We start from the raw sequence: 16,594 nt of genomic DNA on the forward strand, positions 1-16,594 counted from the left end.
TGTCTGTTTTTTCCTTCCAGCTACCCTCACCAAATTTCTCATCATTCTAGACTCTGTGTGTTCTTACATATTAAAGAGAAATTCAAGTATTTCTACCCAGTTTCTGTACATGAGAGGAAAGGTGGAGAAGCTTTTGAGTTTCACTGTTTCTGCAGCTGTCCTTCCGTTTCCTTCCGGATCCATCACTCTGCTACCCTGCCTTCACTTCCTTGTCCGTTTAGAAAGGCTCCTAGAGGGAGAGGTGTGTGGCAGGACCGGCGGAACACCATGTGGCCTTTCATGATGAGGATCTTGTCTGGGAAGTGCAGGGTATAACGGGGGGTTCGGGGTGATGTCGATTGAATATTGTTCTCATTGAGCATTGTAGTCACACAGATTGCCATTGCTCTGGGCAGTGAGTAGCTTTTGACCTCGAATGTATTAATACACACTGTTCTCAGGAGCTGATTGTGCCTTGGCAACTTTATTAAATTAACTTATTTTTCTATGTAAAGTCATTCAACCAAAAAATACCCACAGCAAAATGGTACATTGCCTCTATCATTTGCAAAGCTGGCACAGACACCTTGCCGCTTCTCTGTGGGGGACATACTAGCTCAACGACCCGTTCTAGAAGACCTCCTTATGGACCGTGTGCTGTCCCGGGGGCGCCGTGCAGTTTTCCGGAGGTAACTTCCACACGGTGCGGCACTCGGTGGCTGAGAGGAGGTCTCTGAAGCACAGCATCTCACTTCTCCCCACAGTGGGTGACGCTGACAAGCACACTTCCTCCAACAACAGTGCCCACGGCCTGCTGTCTACTGGCTCCCGCAGCGGGGAGGGGCAGCAATAAATCAGCAGGGGTCTTCACCTCGGAGACACTTGAGTTGCTGTCCCGCAGAATGGGGACTGCCATCAGAGGGGTGTCATAAAGTGCCTTGATGTCCTGAGGACGAAGTGGTTTTTTCCATCTGGCATGGCATGAAAGCTTATTGCAGAAAGAGTACTGAGCTCTGAAAGAGGCAGGAGACTTAAGTTTACAGGAAAATCTTTCCCTTCAAGAGCATTTGTATCGTAAGAGTATTTGCATCATATTTACTAAACACAGTAGCATTGTTCCCTCACCTGCCAACCTGTCTTTTCCGTTTTCATGTGACCTTGCTAGGGGGAAGGGTAGATATGGGGTGAAGACTCGGGTGGAATAAGGAATGTAATTTCCTTTTGTGACTCTGTCACTACTTTCTTTTCTTTTGTGGGGGTGGGGAGGTCTCTATAGCTAGCACTAGTGCTTAAATGTTACCTCTAAAAAAATTAAAATAGAAGCTGATTCCCACAGTTGACTTCGGAAGAGTGGGTTCCTGTGTGCTGCTCCCTCTGCTCCTGTCGTCCGTGGCAGCGGCGCGTCACGGTCTAGCTCCCCCACAGCTTACCCTGTGCTCTGCCTGCTTCATGTCACCTGGTTTCACTTGCCAGGTGGCAGTGGCTGAAGTGCTGTCATTTATCCTTACATGTCTAACCCAGAACTCTGGTTTAGCAAAATCAGGGCGCTGCTGGTGGACTGGTTGCACTCTCATTGTTAGCTGTCTTGTCCTGTTACTTAATGTTAATATTAGGAAGCATCCTCAGATGAGAATAGAAGTGTTGCGGGAACGCCATCATTACTTTGTAGCACAAAAACTACTCTGCATTCTGACAGCATCATCATTTAGTCCCATCATGTTGATCTATGTGCTCTGAAGAGAGATATATCATTCCCTCTCCTTTCTTTCCAGACCGAGCTAATAGATCTGTCTACGGTAGATGTGATCCTCATCTCTAACTACCACTGCATGATGGCACTGCCCTACATCACCGAGCACACTGGTTTCACAGGCACGGTGTATGCCACAGAGCCCACTGTTCAGATAGGCAGGTAAGACGATTCTTCTCCCACTGGCACGTGGCTGGAGACCAACCTCCCTCTCCGGTGACTAGTTAATAGAGTGTTGTGCTGGCAACGATTGTTATTTCCTTCTGAGCAGCTGACCCCGAGAACAGGCGTGAATAGATGGTTCTCTATATAAAACAGATGTTCTCTGGAATCTCGTGGAGACTGATGCCGCCAGTAGTCTGGTCTTCATTGTCTTTTTTTTTTGTACTGAGACTGGAAGGGGTTCCCCCGACAGCTCCTCTGTGCAGATGATACTAATTAGGGGAGGTCATGTTTAATAAGATGCCACGAACATGGACAGCAGAGAGCTTCAGGAGAAAGGAACATAGCATATTCAAGAAAAAAGGAAGTTTTATAACTCTGCTTTTAAAATGTCCCCCCTTTTATGGATCAGTGTGGACTATAAGTGGAGACAGCTTGTAGATAACAGGATAATTAGATTGGTGAGTTGCCTGTTCTGATATTAGAATGAAACTCAGAACTCTGAGTTGCTGAGGTCTGCCTTTGACTCAGAACACTCTGCTGTCTCTTTCTCTGCCCCTCCCAAGCCTTCATCGTTGCTGCCAGTACTGGTAGCATCACTTAGTGAGAAGGAAATCACGTGCAGGCACTTACCCCAGAAAAAGGGATTGCGTTGAAGCAAACTAACAAGTGTGGTATAACGTGCAACTCTCAAGACTGAAGATACAGGTTCTAGGGTCTTACAGAAGTCCAACAGGATGGAATTGCCACAGATAAAAACAGCATGTCCTTGTCTTTGTGTCAAATCACGTTACCTACAGAAAAGCACGAGGGATCTGAAGAAGAAGCATTACAGGCATTAAAGTTGATGAATCAGTTTCAGGGAGGGATACGCTGAAAACATTGGACTCTGGTCCGACAGTGAAGGCGTGAGGATGGACACAGGCACTGTTCTCCTGAGAGCTGTAGCCAGAATGGTAATGAGCCTGGATCCCAGATCTCAGAATGCAGGAACTCCGCCTGCTCCTCCGAGATGAAAGCAGGGCATGGTATTAGGAATAAACCAGTAAGTGGAAGTGAGGTTGTTCAGCATTCAAATGCCAGTAAATGGATGGCTTGCCACAGCTGCACGTTGATTGGGAGAGGACTGAAGTCAGTATTGATCATCTCTACTGGATTATGAAGGGGGTTTCCAGGCGCTGAAAATCTGTCTCTAGCTTTTTGGTCATCCTGTAGTTACCGGGGTTCTGAGAGTTCTCCGGAGCACGTGTCCCCCAGCGTGCAGACCACTACCCGTGGGGTGATTCTGTGCTAGCCCTTCCTGGATCTGCGTGCCCCCCCCCCTTTTGCAGGTCCGCGGTTAGGTTTTTAATGTTAGTCTTGAGAGTGTCCTTTCATGTGGAATTTTGTTAATCCCTAAAACACACTTCAAGAAAAATTTACTCTACCAGTTTAAATTGTTCACTTAATATTATCATTTTTTAATATCCTACCCCCACCATCTGCTGCCACCAACATCAGGTACTTCACAGTCAATTAACTTTTTCCCTTTTTGCGTTTTTGGTTACATAAAGGCAGAGATCTTAGAGTGAGAAGTAAGCCATGGGCCTGTGTGTTTCAGTGTTTAGAGACAGGAACATAGCAGCCTGTGTTATGTCCTGAATTTTTAACATGGAAATTCAGTGGGAGGTCTGTGTTCACCTTTATGTAAAGTAGTGCCCACAGTTATGTGTGCAACCAAGACGAGGATGACTGGGGAGGGGAGACAGACAAGCCCATTGCTCCTGGCTACAGTGTTAGAGTGCGGTGTGAGTGTTCATCACTATTTTTTGTTTCTTTAAACCCAGGCTTCTCATGGAAGAGCTGGTGAATTTCATTGAAAGGGTGCCCAAAGCGCAGTCTGCCTCCCTGTGGAAGAACAAGGATATTCAGCGGTGAGCAAAGGCCTGTCTGTCCTTCACAGTAGAGCCTTCGGCTTTACCAGCCTCATTTGTTTTCTATGTTATGTATACGTTTACTGTTAGAGCTAAAGATGCTCTTTTTCCTACTTCCTGAAAAGGTTATGTTTAAGTCTATCCCCAGTTGGTGTCTGTCTCTCTGGCTTCATGTTAGGAAACGTTTTCTGGACACACACGTCTGAGTCTTTAAATGGTTTCCTTGAACTGCCCACCCACCTGCTTAGTACAGGGCCCTGCTCCCCTCCTCATTTTGCAGCATTCTCAGCTCCTTTTCCCCCTGCCATTGCTCTGCCTTCTTCCCCTTTTCCTTCTTTCCCACGTGCTTCCCGGGCCACATCAGACCCACTTATCTATATCCCCCTGCTTAGAAGCCTCAGGACCTTGTTTTCTTTCCCCATGGAACATGTATGCCTTGGCTTCCCTTACTTCCTCCTTTTAAATTTACACCCTGTATAATATTCTGCCACAAATAATCTTGGCACACCAGAAATGACGTTCAAAGGTCACTGTTTCCTGATTCCCAAACCCTGGGCCAAGTCTTAGGAAGTTCCAAGTCCTTATTTTGCCTTTTCTTCTGTGACCTTGGACAGAGTCCTTGGCAGTTTTCCTTTGCCTCCCATTCTGTATAAAATACAAGATAACCTGCTGACAAAAGAAGTGCCATTGTGTGAGGGGGGGGGGACTGAACTTGCAGGAGGAGAAGGCTAGGGAGGGGTCCTGAAAGCTATTTTCTAAGAATCTTTGGAAATCTCCCTTTTCAAAAAGGTGCTAGCTGGAAAAAAAAAATCTTGATTTTGCTCTGTCGCCACCTGGTGGGCAAAATTTAGAGACTTGAAAACTAACTTGGTAAAGGAGCAATAATAGGTTGTACTATTGGAGAAGACCGTATGTCATTGTCTCATATATCATGACTGTGCTTCTGATCCTGGTCACGTAACTTGTTTTGGCTTTTGAGCATGAGACTTATTGATAGAGAAAGAGTCTAGTTATTAGAAAAAATATGCTGAGGTGTTAGACAGACAGACCAAGAAAGCTGTGTCTTTTTTTTCCTGGACAAACTCAGTGTATGTATTAGAAGTGGCGGAAGAGTTTAAAGAGTGGTTTTGTATTTGACAATCAGACAAAAGAGTTCTTTTGAAATATTCACATAGAATTTTAACCTTGAGCCAGAATACTAAAAGTGCTTCCTGTGGGCAACACATGTGCTGAAATGTTTGTCACTTTAAAATTTCTCTCTCACCGGCCAGTTGATGTGTAATGCCCAGAGTACTATGGCAGACGGTACTGAGAATCACTGCTTTTTGCTGTCTGGAACATGGACATTTTTCCCAAGTGATGTGGGCTGTGTCTTCTCTTTGTCTGTTTTTTTTTTCTTTAATTCCTACACTCTCTGTATCTGGTTCCTCTAACGTAGGGTAGGTGGTGGGCATCGTAAACGCAGACGCCTCCGGGAATGGGGAAGGTAAGAGTGAGGTGGGGACCCGGGAAGTGCGGGCCCTCGGCCTCACCTCTCTCTCCAGGAGCAGCTGACAGGCAGCCTCAGCCGGTTGTGGCCGTGCGGGAGTGTGAGCCTGTCACCACCAAATCTCCCTTTTTATTTTTTTTTTTAAGAGAAGCTCAAAATTTGGATGTTTCAAGTGTCGTTTTTAAAAATCTTTTTAAAATGTTGGCTCACACATTAAAATAAAATCCTGTGTGGTCCAGGTAAAAACACCTCTATGAGTTGGCTTTGAGGTTTGAGCCCCCAATTTTTGACTTCTACTAAACCATATGCAGGCGATCTCTTGATTAAGTGCCAAGAATTAATGCATCTTAGTAGCTTAAGTTACTAACAATATACCATCACTAAAGAAAACAATAAATTAAAATCTTACCAACTCATTGGTCAGAAGAGTTTGACAAATTCCCTTAAGTCATTTCCCTTAAATCATGGTTTGAATTAGCATTTGATTTAGTATTCATATGTACACCAAAAAAACTATTACTCTTGCTCCTTTGGCAGCTGTCTGACTCCCTGCCTCAGTTGACACTTCTCCTGAGATTTATTTAGAAGTTAACCATCCTTCTTTCTCATTTTGACATTGCAGTTTACTCTTCTTGGGGGGAAAAAAAGATTTTGAAGGGTAGGAAAAGTAGACTCCCTTACATTGTAATTTTTGAATTTGTGACTTTTCCATACCCACTTCAGAGTTTAGGTTTTAAGACTGACTTTTTTTAACATTCTTTTTTTTAAGGTTTTATTTATTTATTTTTAGAGAAAGGGGAAGAGAGGGAGAAAGAGGGAGAGAAACATCAAAGTGTGTTTGCCTCTTCCATACACCCCGACTGGGGACCTGGCCTGCAACCCAGGCATGTGCCTGGCAGGGAAGTAAACCAGTGACCCTTTGCTTCGCAGTCTGGTGCTCAGTCCACTGAGTCACACCATCCAGGGCAAGGCTTTTTTTTTTTTTTTTTTTTTGTATAAGACCAGAAATCTGCAATTCTAGTTAAGAATATTGTTACAAATATAAAGGGCATGTGGACAAAAACGGTGGGGGGTGGAAATGGGAAGGAGATGGGGAGGGCTGGGGGGTGGGCTGGGTTGGGAGTAAAAGGCAGAAAACTACTTGAACAACAATTAGAATTAAAAGAATATTGTTAGTCCTCCCAGGCATTAAGGAATTATGCGTTGATGTATTTCTAGCTGAAATGTTATGGCAGGTTTCACTACTCAGCTGGGTTCATGCCTCATAGGAGATAGAAAAGAGCAAGCAAACATGTAATTGTAGTTCTTCCTCAACTATAATATGCTTGTAGTCGGGTATTAAGAGAGGAATTTATTGGACCTAACTATCTAGTAGGAAGAAAACTGAAAGACTTAGAGGTCAAGTAGACTAGGGTTTCAACTTCAGATCTGCTTCTTAGTAGCTGCAGCAATTTAATTTCTAGGCTGTTTTCTCATTTACATATTGTTAGCAATTTCACAGGGTTATTGGGAGGATTAAATGAGTTCATATGAGTAAAGTCTTTTTATGGTGCCTGGCACAGAGAAGGTGCTCAGGAAACACCCGTGTCCTAGTCCTCTTTGGTAACACACTCGGCTCACGTGGCTCCCTCTCAGTTACCGGAACATACCTGCCTCCCCACAGCCTAGCTCGTCTTTAGACTCTGCCCTTCCTGATGAGAGCAAGTAGCATAGTAGAAGAGAAGGTTTTATTTCTCTCTATTTTTCTATATATTTTTAAATTTTTTTTTAAATATTTTATTTATTTATCTTTAGAGGGGAAGGGAAGGAGAGAGGAAGAGAAACATCAATGTATGGTTGCCTTTCGTGCGTCCCCTGCTGGGAGTTGGCCTGCAGGGAACCGGCCTGCAACCCAAGCATGTGCCCTGACTGGGAATCGAACCGCGATCCTCTGGTTCGCAGGCCCGTGCTCAATCCACTGAGCTACACCAGCCAGGGCAATTTCTTAATAAAATTAAATAGGTTTCAAATGTACAATTCTACAGTACGTCATCAGTATATTATATTCTATGTTCACCATCCAAACTCAAGACTCTGAAACCTTTCTCTAATGCCTCCTTTGCTTCTAGTTTTTCAGTATTGTCATTCAGATCCCAGCACTCAGTCTCCTGTTCTGTCAAATCAAAGCACTAAGTTTAAGTGATCTCTAGGTTCACTTATGTTAGGTTTTCCAAAGACGTCCAAGGGAGAGGCCCCTGAAGCAGACCCTGGGGTGGCGGTGCTCTGATGGAGCCGTCACAGCCCGTTCTTCAGTCTGGCCACCCCGAACTGAACCCCTGCGCTTCACTCAGAGTGGACTCGCCTCTGAGGGGCCAGCTGAGGCTGACCAAACTCTGAGGGTACTGAGTAACGAACAGAAATCCCATTTAATCACATTCTACTGAGACCTCTGCCTGGCTTCAGAATTTAGAATGGTTCGTTTCTCTAGGATGCTCTGTTTTGGTCAGCAAGTCCACTTACAAGATTAAATTATAGATAAAGAGGGGTTTTTTCATGAGCATTAGTGAGAATTAAAGCAGAGATAATTTAGGTGCTCTCAGGAATTGTTTCTGTTACTCTGTGGTAGCCTAAACAATTTCCTTCATCCTCTGCAGAGATAAATTGATCTTAAACAAAACTCCTGGGTTATAATCTAGTTTCAGGTTAATATTAAACGCGTGATATTGAAGCCCCACATGTAGTAAGCTGTCTAGATTATCCCTCTGCTAACACAGCGTCACTCCACCACAGCAGCGTCTGTGGTAAGCAGTTCCCTGTAAATAGGAAAACAACTTTTCTGCTCCTATGTTCTTTGTATTTTTCTCTAATATTTGCTTTGTGTTTCGTTCATTCATCACTTAGAAAAAGCCCAACCACTGTTGTGTTTATGAGCTTCTAAGTGGTCCCAGTGGACTTTAAAGTCTTCCTTTTTCACAAAAGCGTGACCTGGTGCTGCTTGTGCTGGTGGGTGGAGGGGAGGCAGCAAAGCTCTGGCGTGATGTCAGGGCGCAGGGGAAAGATGTTTGTTAAGCACTCAAGTGTAATAAGAACGAAACAAAACAATGAAATATTTTGGAAAGTACTTATGAAACATTTAGACTCTGAGAACTTGACTTGGATGAATTAGAAAGCCAGAAAAAACAGAACTTGCTCCCACTGTATTTCCGTATCCAACTTATCAGCCAATCACCCTGATGGCTCTAAATGCCTCTGTGCGGTCCTGTCGCGAGTGAGTGCAAGGAGAGTGTAGGGAATGCTGAGTTACGGCATGTGAGGGGATAGAGGGAAGGAATGGCCAAGGGACTAACTATCTCAACAGAGTAAAAAGAGGTATTAGCAAAAGCAGTTTGTCAGTATTAGTATGGAATTCAGAGAACTTCCAACGTATGTGTTGATTAACTACCAAGTACCTGGCATTATAGTAATTTTGTAGAAAGATGCCCCCAAAAGTGTAAGAAGTCCTGGTACTCAAGGAGTTTATCAAGCAAAGATTAGGTTCCAAGTGGCAAGGCTTAGGCTGGGCTTGGCAGGTTGAATAGGGTTTGAATGAGGACAAGGATTAGTCTAAGAGACAGGAGCAGAGTGGGTCAAGACATGGTAGAAGGGCTTGATTGAGAGGTAACCGGCATGGTTAAAATCAGCCATTACACACCAGGAAGGAGAAAAAAGAACCGAAATACTGCATTATACAAAACCAGAATGAAACTTCTGAAAACACCAACAATACATTTGACTAATTCTTCGTTTAAATCTTTCGTGTAGCTGATAGAAAATTTACCCAAATTGCTTATTTGTGAAAATTCTGTCACCAAACATATGTGAAAAAGAAAACCTTCCAGACATTTCTAAATAGAGAGGTGGAAATAAGTAGTTTTAGATCTGAAAGGTGTAAGTTTCACCCAAAGAACTGAAGAATTAGTATTACTAGATACCATATATATTTATTTATTTATTTATATGTTTTATTATTTATTTACTGTAGTGCTCAGAACAGTTTGTGAGGGAAGTATTTTACCCTCATTTTGGAAACATGGAGGGGAGAAAAGTAAATTGCTCAATATTGCAACACATGGAAGAAGACGCGGAAATCAGCGTGAGATTGGGCAGGAGCACCAGCCCTCTGCACAAGTTGCGTACAGTCAGAGTCCGTGAGAGTGCCATTGAGGAGACCTGAGAGACGCTCGGGCTTCGGGGATCGAGACACTGCCCCTGCACTAGGACAGGTCCCAGAAAGCAATGTAATGCATTAATAGCACTGGGTCTCCCACAGGCCACAGGGACCACAAGCTGCCCTGGGGAGGACCCCTTCTTGACCGAGTTCCTCAAGGCCACCAGACTCGAGCCTCCCTCAGGCCCTTGCCAACGTGGTCCTCGCTGCAGAGCATCTCACAACACGATAACTGATTAAACCAAAGCTGACAAGAGGGCCCAACCGAAAGTGTGGGCAAGGTGGAAGTCAGTCTTTCATCACCTGGTCTTGGGGGTGACATCCCGCAGCAAGCCAGTAGATGCAGGCCGTACTCAGGGACGGGGCTGACACAGGGTGAATACAGAGGTGGGATCATGGGGAACTGTGTGTCAGGAGGCACCTGCCCCAAACCCTAAATTGAGCAGTTCTGACTGGACCACAGTTGTTGGGACCTGCTTAGCCCCCCTCGTCCAGCTCACTGGTCGGCGGCTCCCTGCCGTTGTCACCACCTTGCACACCGTCCTGGGGCGCACTTCTGCCCAGACTTACTGGTGTGCTTTCATTTGGACTTGTTAACCATTGACTCACTGCTGCTTACCTTTCCTGAGCTGTAACAGGTAAAGGACATTGTGTCTTTTGAGTGTCTCTGTGTGGGGCACTGTACTCAGTGCTGAGGACACAAATGTTTGAAAGACACTACTACGTGAATAGTATAATGGGGTAAGGAGATGTTGTTTTTGTTACTGCATTTGACAAGACTCCTTCCAACAGTGTTCTACTAAACTGGTTACCAAAAGTCATGAGGGCGGCTTGTGTACAAACAAATGCTTTCTTCAGTTTCTGTGAAACATGAGTTTATGGTTTCTGTGCCATCTATCTTGAAAAGAGAAAATGGGGAAAGATCCACGCTGAAACATGCCTGAATTTTCTGTCTTCCCCCTTTCCATTACCAAGGGCTTAGATCATTTGCGAGCTTACTCTGGAGGCTAAATAGATGATTGTTTAATCTCCAGCAGAGAGTGGAAACATTAAAGTAACCAAATTCCTCCTCTTGAGACAGACTGTTCCAGATTTTAATCTGCTTCATTTTCGAAGAACATTGTCCTAGGTAGGAAGGGGCGAAGATGCTGGAAGGGCCACCAAGGGAAGAAGGTGGAGCCCAGGTGGTACTTTGGGTAATGACAAGAAAGCTGTCAAGGGATGGGACAGGCAGTGCAGAGAGCAGGTCTTACCCGGCCTTGCGTGTGGCTCGCTTAGCTCAGCCTCTCAGGTGGCTCAGTTGCAGGGCCGTGGCAGTGCTGAGGGCAACGCGAAGCAAATTCACTTGGTTGAGAGAGGTGGTTGGATTGCAAGTGTTACTTACCATGCTTCCCACTGTCTGTCTAGCTGCTCCCACAGTGGCCTCTCAGCTCTGGTGTAAAGTTAAGGAACCCTTATGCTCCTCCTCAGCCCAATGTGAGAAGCCTTTATTTTTATGAAGGGCAGCCCCGGGAGGCTCCAACCATGGAATTCTCTAGTCCTGAGGAACTTAAAGGAGGGGCTAAAGCAGGGGAGTAGCTTGGGTTCTTTCCTGAGACCCTCTGAAGAAGTGCCTGGGCCAGTCAGGTTCATAGTCATTGTTTCTCATCTAAGTAATTCACACTGGGTGGGAGTTCCCTACAGTAATGTTGGACGATGCATGTGCTCCTGGGGCTGTGAAGGCTTGTGTATTGGAGGGGCTTGGAAGCCACCCTTTTGAGCATCCGTTCTGTGCCAGGCACAAGCGTTGTATCGTTTACCCTTCACAGAACAGCTCGGAAAGGAAGGCTATACTCTCTCTGTCTTACCAATGAGGAAACTGAGGCCCGAGGCCACAAGGTAACCGAGAGAAAGAGGCCTGTTTTTTCTCTTTATAGCACAGCGCCTCTGAGAGCAACTTTTCCTTCCTCAACGAGGTTGGCGGAGAGGTACAGGGACACGGAAGGAAAAGAACAAGCAGTAGCCTTGTCCCCTGCCAGTAGGCTCATCCCGGGACAAGCTGCCACTGCCCACCACTCCCCTGGGTGCACGTCTCCTGGGGGCCCTTAGAGGCTCAGCAGAAATAAAAAGACCATGCCCAGCGAGGGGCATGGGCCTGCCCCAGAACCAGCCGCCCAGGGTCTGTGTCTTGAGGGCCTTTCTCTCCTGCAGGTGAGAGTCATAGGGGAGGCTTTGGGCAGAGTATTCCTTAGCTTCCCAAGTGCATCAGAGTGAGCGTGTAGGGGGAATGGAGGTGGTTCTTTGGTCTGCTTTTCCATTTTCCTTTTGTCTTGGGTCCTCTGGCTCTAATCCGGTCTTTGTTATTTGTTCCCCTGACTTCATCGTCCTCGGGTTTGGCTGCGCAAATGGCATGCCCTGGGTCTCTGTCCCCTCTCTCCCAACCAGGGAGATGTGAGCTGTGCATTCTCTGCTCAGGGGGGAGAGGTAGGAACCATTTGCTCTTAGGTGACCTTGGTTGGGGCAGATAAGGTCTTGCAATTCACTAGCTGGGTGCAGGTTGTTCAGATTGCCTAGCCTTGTTTAATTTTCTTGCCTCAGTTTCCCTCTTCCATTTGCCCAGGCCTTTTTCTAGCTTCTAACTACCCTGTCACAGAAAGACTAACTGTATATGGAATACAGCTGAGGCAGGACCTAGAGAAAAAAGGAACTTAGAAAAGTCATGCTAAGAGCCTTGGATTTTATCCTGAATGTAATGTAATGGCAAGCCATTAAATTGGAGGAGTGTACGTGTGTAATAAGATTTGCATTTTTTAAAAAAATATTTATTTATTTATCTTTAGAGGGGAAGGGAAGGAGAGAGGAAGAGAAACATCAATGTATGATTGCTTCTCGTGCATCCCTGCTGGGAACTGGCCCCTGCCAGAACTGGCCTGCAACCCCGGCATGTGCCCTGATTGGGAATTGAACCACAATCGTCTGCTTCGCAGGCCCGCACTCAATCCACTGAGCTACACCAGCCAGGGCCAAGATTTGCATTTTTAATACATTCTTTAGGCCCTTCTGTGAGGGAAGGCGAGTATACAGTCAAGGATGGCTCATAGCTTTTGACATCTCATTTATTGCCTTGTATTACGAAATTTTCCTTAGACCTAAGCTCCTTATGAGTGGAGAGACCTTTATGCTGTGCCTGTTATATCCCTTACAGGGCTTAAATGCTGTGGCCACCGTCAGAGCTAAGTAAGCCTAGAGCAATCCATTTACATAGGCCGGATGAGTGAAAAGAAAACCTACATGTGTTTGTATAGAAGGTAAAGAGAAGGCTTGTTGATCTTTGTTTGCTGGAGAAACAGAGGTAAAGGGAATTGGAACAACATAATCTATATGCTATTTTGGCTAAATCTCTAGTGTTTACCTTATAATGCATGCATAAGTGCAATTCAAGGCCATATAACATTTATTAGGGTGATTTTTTTCTTTCTGTACAACTTTTTGTTTCCCCTTGAGTTGGTAATTATCTCATTGGCTCATTTGCATAGATTTCTAAGTGCTTACTGCTAATTCATTTCTGACCTCTCCCACACTTACAGAAGTCTGTCCTCAGTATGTTCAGACTCAGGATTCTAACTGTTTTATCTCCTTAGAAACCCTCTCCCAGAGCTTTCTCCCTGGTCCCCAAGTCTGATGTCAGCTGCTCTCGAGCCTGCTGCACCGCCTTCAGGTCAGGATTATCTTCCCCATCATCCTGAGGATTTCTGCTCCGCTTTCTTCTGCTAGCAGCTCTGCTTTCTGGGCCCTTTCTCTTTTCCTTTCTTGTTTACACCTTCATTTGCAGGGCACATCCTCCAATAACTTCCTGAGAAAGCACACTTGGGAGGTAACTTATCTCACACGCTGCTATAAATGCAGATAAGATGTGATTTTTTTTTTGAATTTTGAAGCTCTATTTTCTTCTAGCTCCTAGAAATGCTGTTGAAAAGTCCAGCGCTATTGAGTGTACGTTTTTTATGCGTATCCTGTTGATTCCTCTGTGGAAACTTAGATTCTTCTCTTTGCTCTTGAAGTCGGCAGTGTCTTCCAAAAGGACAGTTTTCATTCATATGCTGAGTACTTAGAGAGCCTTTTCAATTTAGAACAGGGGTGGCAGCTGGGACCAAGCCCCTGTTTTGTGGGCCAGACCGGCCTGCCCCTGTCTTTACGGAGTTTCATTGGCACAGTCACTCATTTGCATGGTCTGGGGCACCACATGGCCACGCTGAATAACCTGACGGAGACTGCGTGTGGTCTGCAGAACCACATGGCCACGCTGAATAACCTGACGGAGACTGCGTGTGGTCTGCAGAGCTTCACATATCTGGCTCTTTAGAGAAGGGTGTGCTGACCCCCAATCTAGAAAATCAAGAACTCAGTTCTGGTTTTAAAATGTTTTTTTCTTGCTATTGTTAAAGTTTTCTTCTTTTTTGTATGTTTTTTCTGCAACTCTTATTATTTAGAAGGTGAACCCCCTGGACTGGCACTCACATTTTTGTCTCCTCTTTCTCTCTCTCTCTCTCTTTTTTTTTTTTGTTGTTGTTGTTGTTGTTGTCTCGTCTGGGATATTCTTTTAACTTTATCTCCCAACCTTACTATGAGTTTTTTATTTTTACTATCATATTTTTTATTTTGGCATAAGTTTCTCTTTTTTATATTAGCTTTTCTGTTATACAATGCAGATAACAAAAAACCACAAAATTTATATATGTATATATATATATATAATAAAATATTATACAGCAGCCACCCTTACAAATACTACCTTACAAATACTACCTTACAAATACTAGACAGGTCAAGGAGCAAGAGATTGCCAGTAACTCAGAAGCCCTCCACGTGCCCCAGGCTCATCACAGCCCACTCTTCAGACACGTGGCGTGGACTCCAACCCATGGCCAAATTTCAAGCTTCGGGCAGTGCAGTGCATCCTCAAGTCATCTGTCCTTTCAGTATGACCTTTGTAGTCTGGTGTAGCAGGATGTTTAAAAGTCCTCCTGGACGTTCCCTGCCCTAAATCTGGAATCTTCCATTTCTCCAAGAAACTCTGGATTCTTTTAGTGGGAAATGAAGTTTTTAGCTCCCATTCTGATTGCTAACAATGTTCTTTGCTTTTGAATTGGTCATTATTTATAGGCCTTATTGGGAGACAGATCATATATATTTTCTTCCTTTTTAAAAAATATACTTTTACTATACAAGGTCTGTTCAGAAAGCATCCAGCCACGTACTATGAAAAACTGAAGCATTTATTGAGGAAGATACAAGATACAAGATACACATAGGCACCTGGGGACCTCACACATTCTCCCAGTCACCATCAAGCTGCCCTGTCTCATTTACCTGAATCTCACGGATGGTCTGAAATCTCGTCCCTGTCAAAGGTGATTTTAGTTTTAGAACAAGACAGAAGTCGTAGGACGCCAAATCTGGGTGTAGGGGGATTCAGTCACCCAGGTGACTGATGTTTGACCCAAAAGCTCTACATGAGACATGATACGCCAGCAGGCACATTGTCCTGATAAAACTGCTGATCACCAGTTGCTCATAGCTGCAGGCTTCTGAATCACCCATATAGTTTTCACGGAGGAATGTGCAAATGTAACACAAAATCTGACACAGATTCATTGATCTACCTGCTCAGTCATTTTGAATGTGATGGCCACACAGGACACATGCTCACTCAATGGCATCTACCACCCACACGGACTACCGCAGGAAGTCATCATTGTTCATTCATGTACATTCCAGTCCACTCTTCTTGGTTGTCAAGTTACATCAATGCCATGCAAACTGTTTTCCTTATATTATCAACGGTTGGACTTTTTCCGGACAGACCTTGTATATTGTCAGACCGTACAGCATTACATGTTACCCTCTCTTCCTTCCAACCTTCACTCGGTCTTCTATAAGTAACTATATATTCGATGCTCACTACCAACACTTGTATTGTTGATACATCTATCATTATTTTGATGGTCTGAATCTCATTCTTCAAAAGATCTCAGATGGAATTGCAAGAGCAGTGTACCCCAAGTTCTTGCAAGTCTTATTTGTTTGTTTATCTGTGCTATATGACCTTGAAGTCAGTTTTCCTAGATGTGCAGTTCTTGGATTGCATTTTCTTTCCTCAAGTGTCTTAAATATGTTAGTGTGTTTTCTTCTAGTAAAAATATTACTGTTGAAAATTCTGATAGCATCTAATTTTTTTCTTGTAAGTCATTTTCTCTTTTTGCCTATACACCCAAAGTTTTGCTTTGTTTTGTTTTGTTTTTTAAAGATTTTATTATCTTTAGAGGGGAAGGGAAGGAGAGAGGGAGAGAAACATCAATGTATGGTTGCTTTTCGTGAGTCCCCTACTGGGAACTGGCCTGCAACCCAGGCATGTACCCTGACAGGGAATCGAACCGCGATCCTGTGGTTCGCAGGCCCGCCCTCAATCTACTGAGCTACACCAGCCAGGGCTACCTGTACACCCAAAGTTTTATTTGTTTCTTATACAATCTAAATGTTTTCCCAGAAAATATCTGGTGTTAGTTTTGGCGTTGGTATTGCCAGGTGTGCAGCGTGATTTTTTAGAATAGAGTTTCAAGCCTCTTTTTAGTTTAGCGATGATGGTTTGCAGTATTTGTTCTGTTGCCTTGCTTGGCTTTCTACTAGAGATTCCGGTTGTCTCTATGTTACAGCTTCTCACCTGTCTTCAGGCCACATTGCCACTTTCTTTCAAATCCTTCTTGTCTCATTTCTTTTTAGTGTTTTTTTCTTTCCTATATTTTACTTAACAGCATTGTCTTCAATGTGTGTGTCTTCACTTTTGTGTATCAGTTTAATCTTCATTTCTGATTTTTAAGATTTCTAACGTTTTAGTGAGTTTTCACTTTATTTTTAAGCTCTTCTGATTTTTTCATTTATGTGGGTCTTTCACATCTTGTATAACTTTTAATGTTTTTACCTTGTTTTAAAATCTTGACATGCTTTGTTGGCACGCTTCCATCACCTGTTTGCTGTCACATTGTTATTTCCAGTGCTCTTTTTATTTTCTTAAGGCCTCACCTTTTGTGGTTGAACTGTCTCCTCATTTCCCAGGTGCCCTGTTTTATTTATCTCTC

The 16,594-nt window shown here is 44.2% G+C and overlaps 1 protein-coding gene across 1 annotated transcript in view; it reads left to right on the top strand.

Moving 5' to 3' along the window:
- Positions 1-16,594, top strand: part of INTS9 (integrator complex subunit 9) — an 88,097-nt gene that overhangs the window by 43,845 nt on the left and 27,658 nt on the right. The window contains exons 5-6 of the mRNA XM_037042206.1: positions 1,752-1,891; positions 3,718-3,804. Of these exons, the coding sequence (XP_036898101.1) occupies positions 1,752-1,891; positions 3,718-3,804 (227 nt within the window). The remainder of the gene's footprint in view (positions 1-1,751; positions 1,892-3,717; positions 3,805-16,594) is intronic.

Source organism: Sturnira hondurensis, unplaced genomic scaffold (genome assembly GCF_014824575.4).
Source record: "Sturnira hondurensis isolate 20B ecotype Veracruz unplaced genomic scaffold, ASM1482457v3 Scaffold0003693, whole genome shotgun sequence".
In the NCBI taxonomy this organism is placed as follows: Eukaryota; Metazoa; Chordata; class Mammalia; order Chiroptera; family Phyllostomidae; genus Sturnira; species Sturnira hondurensis.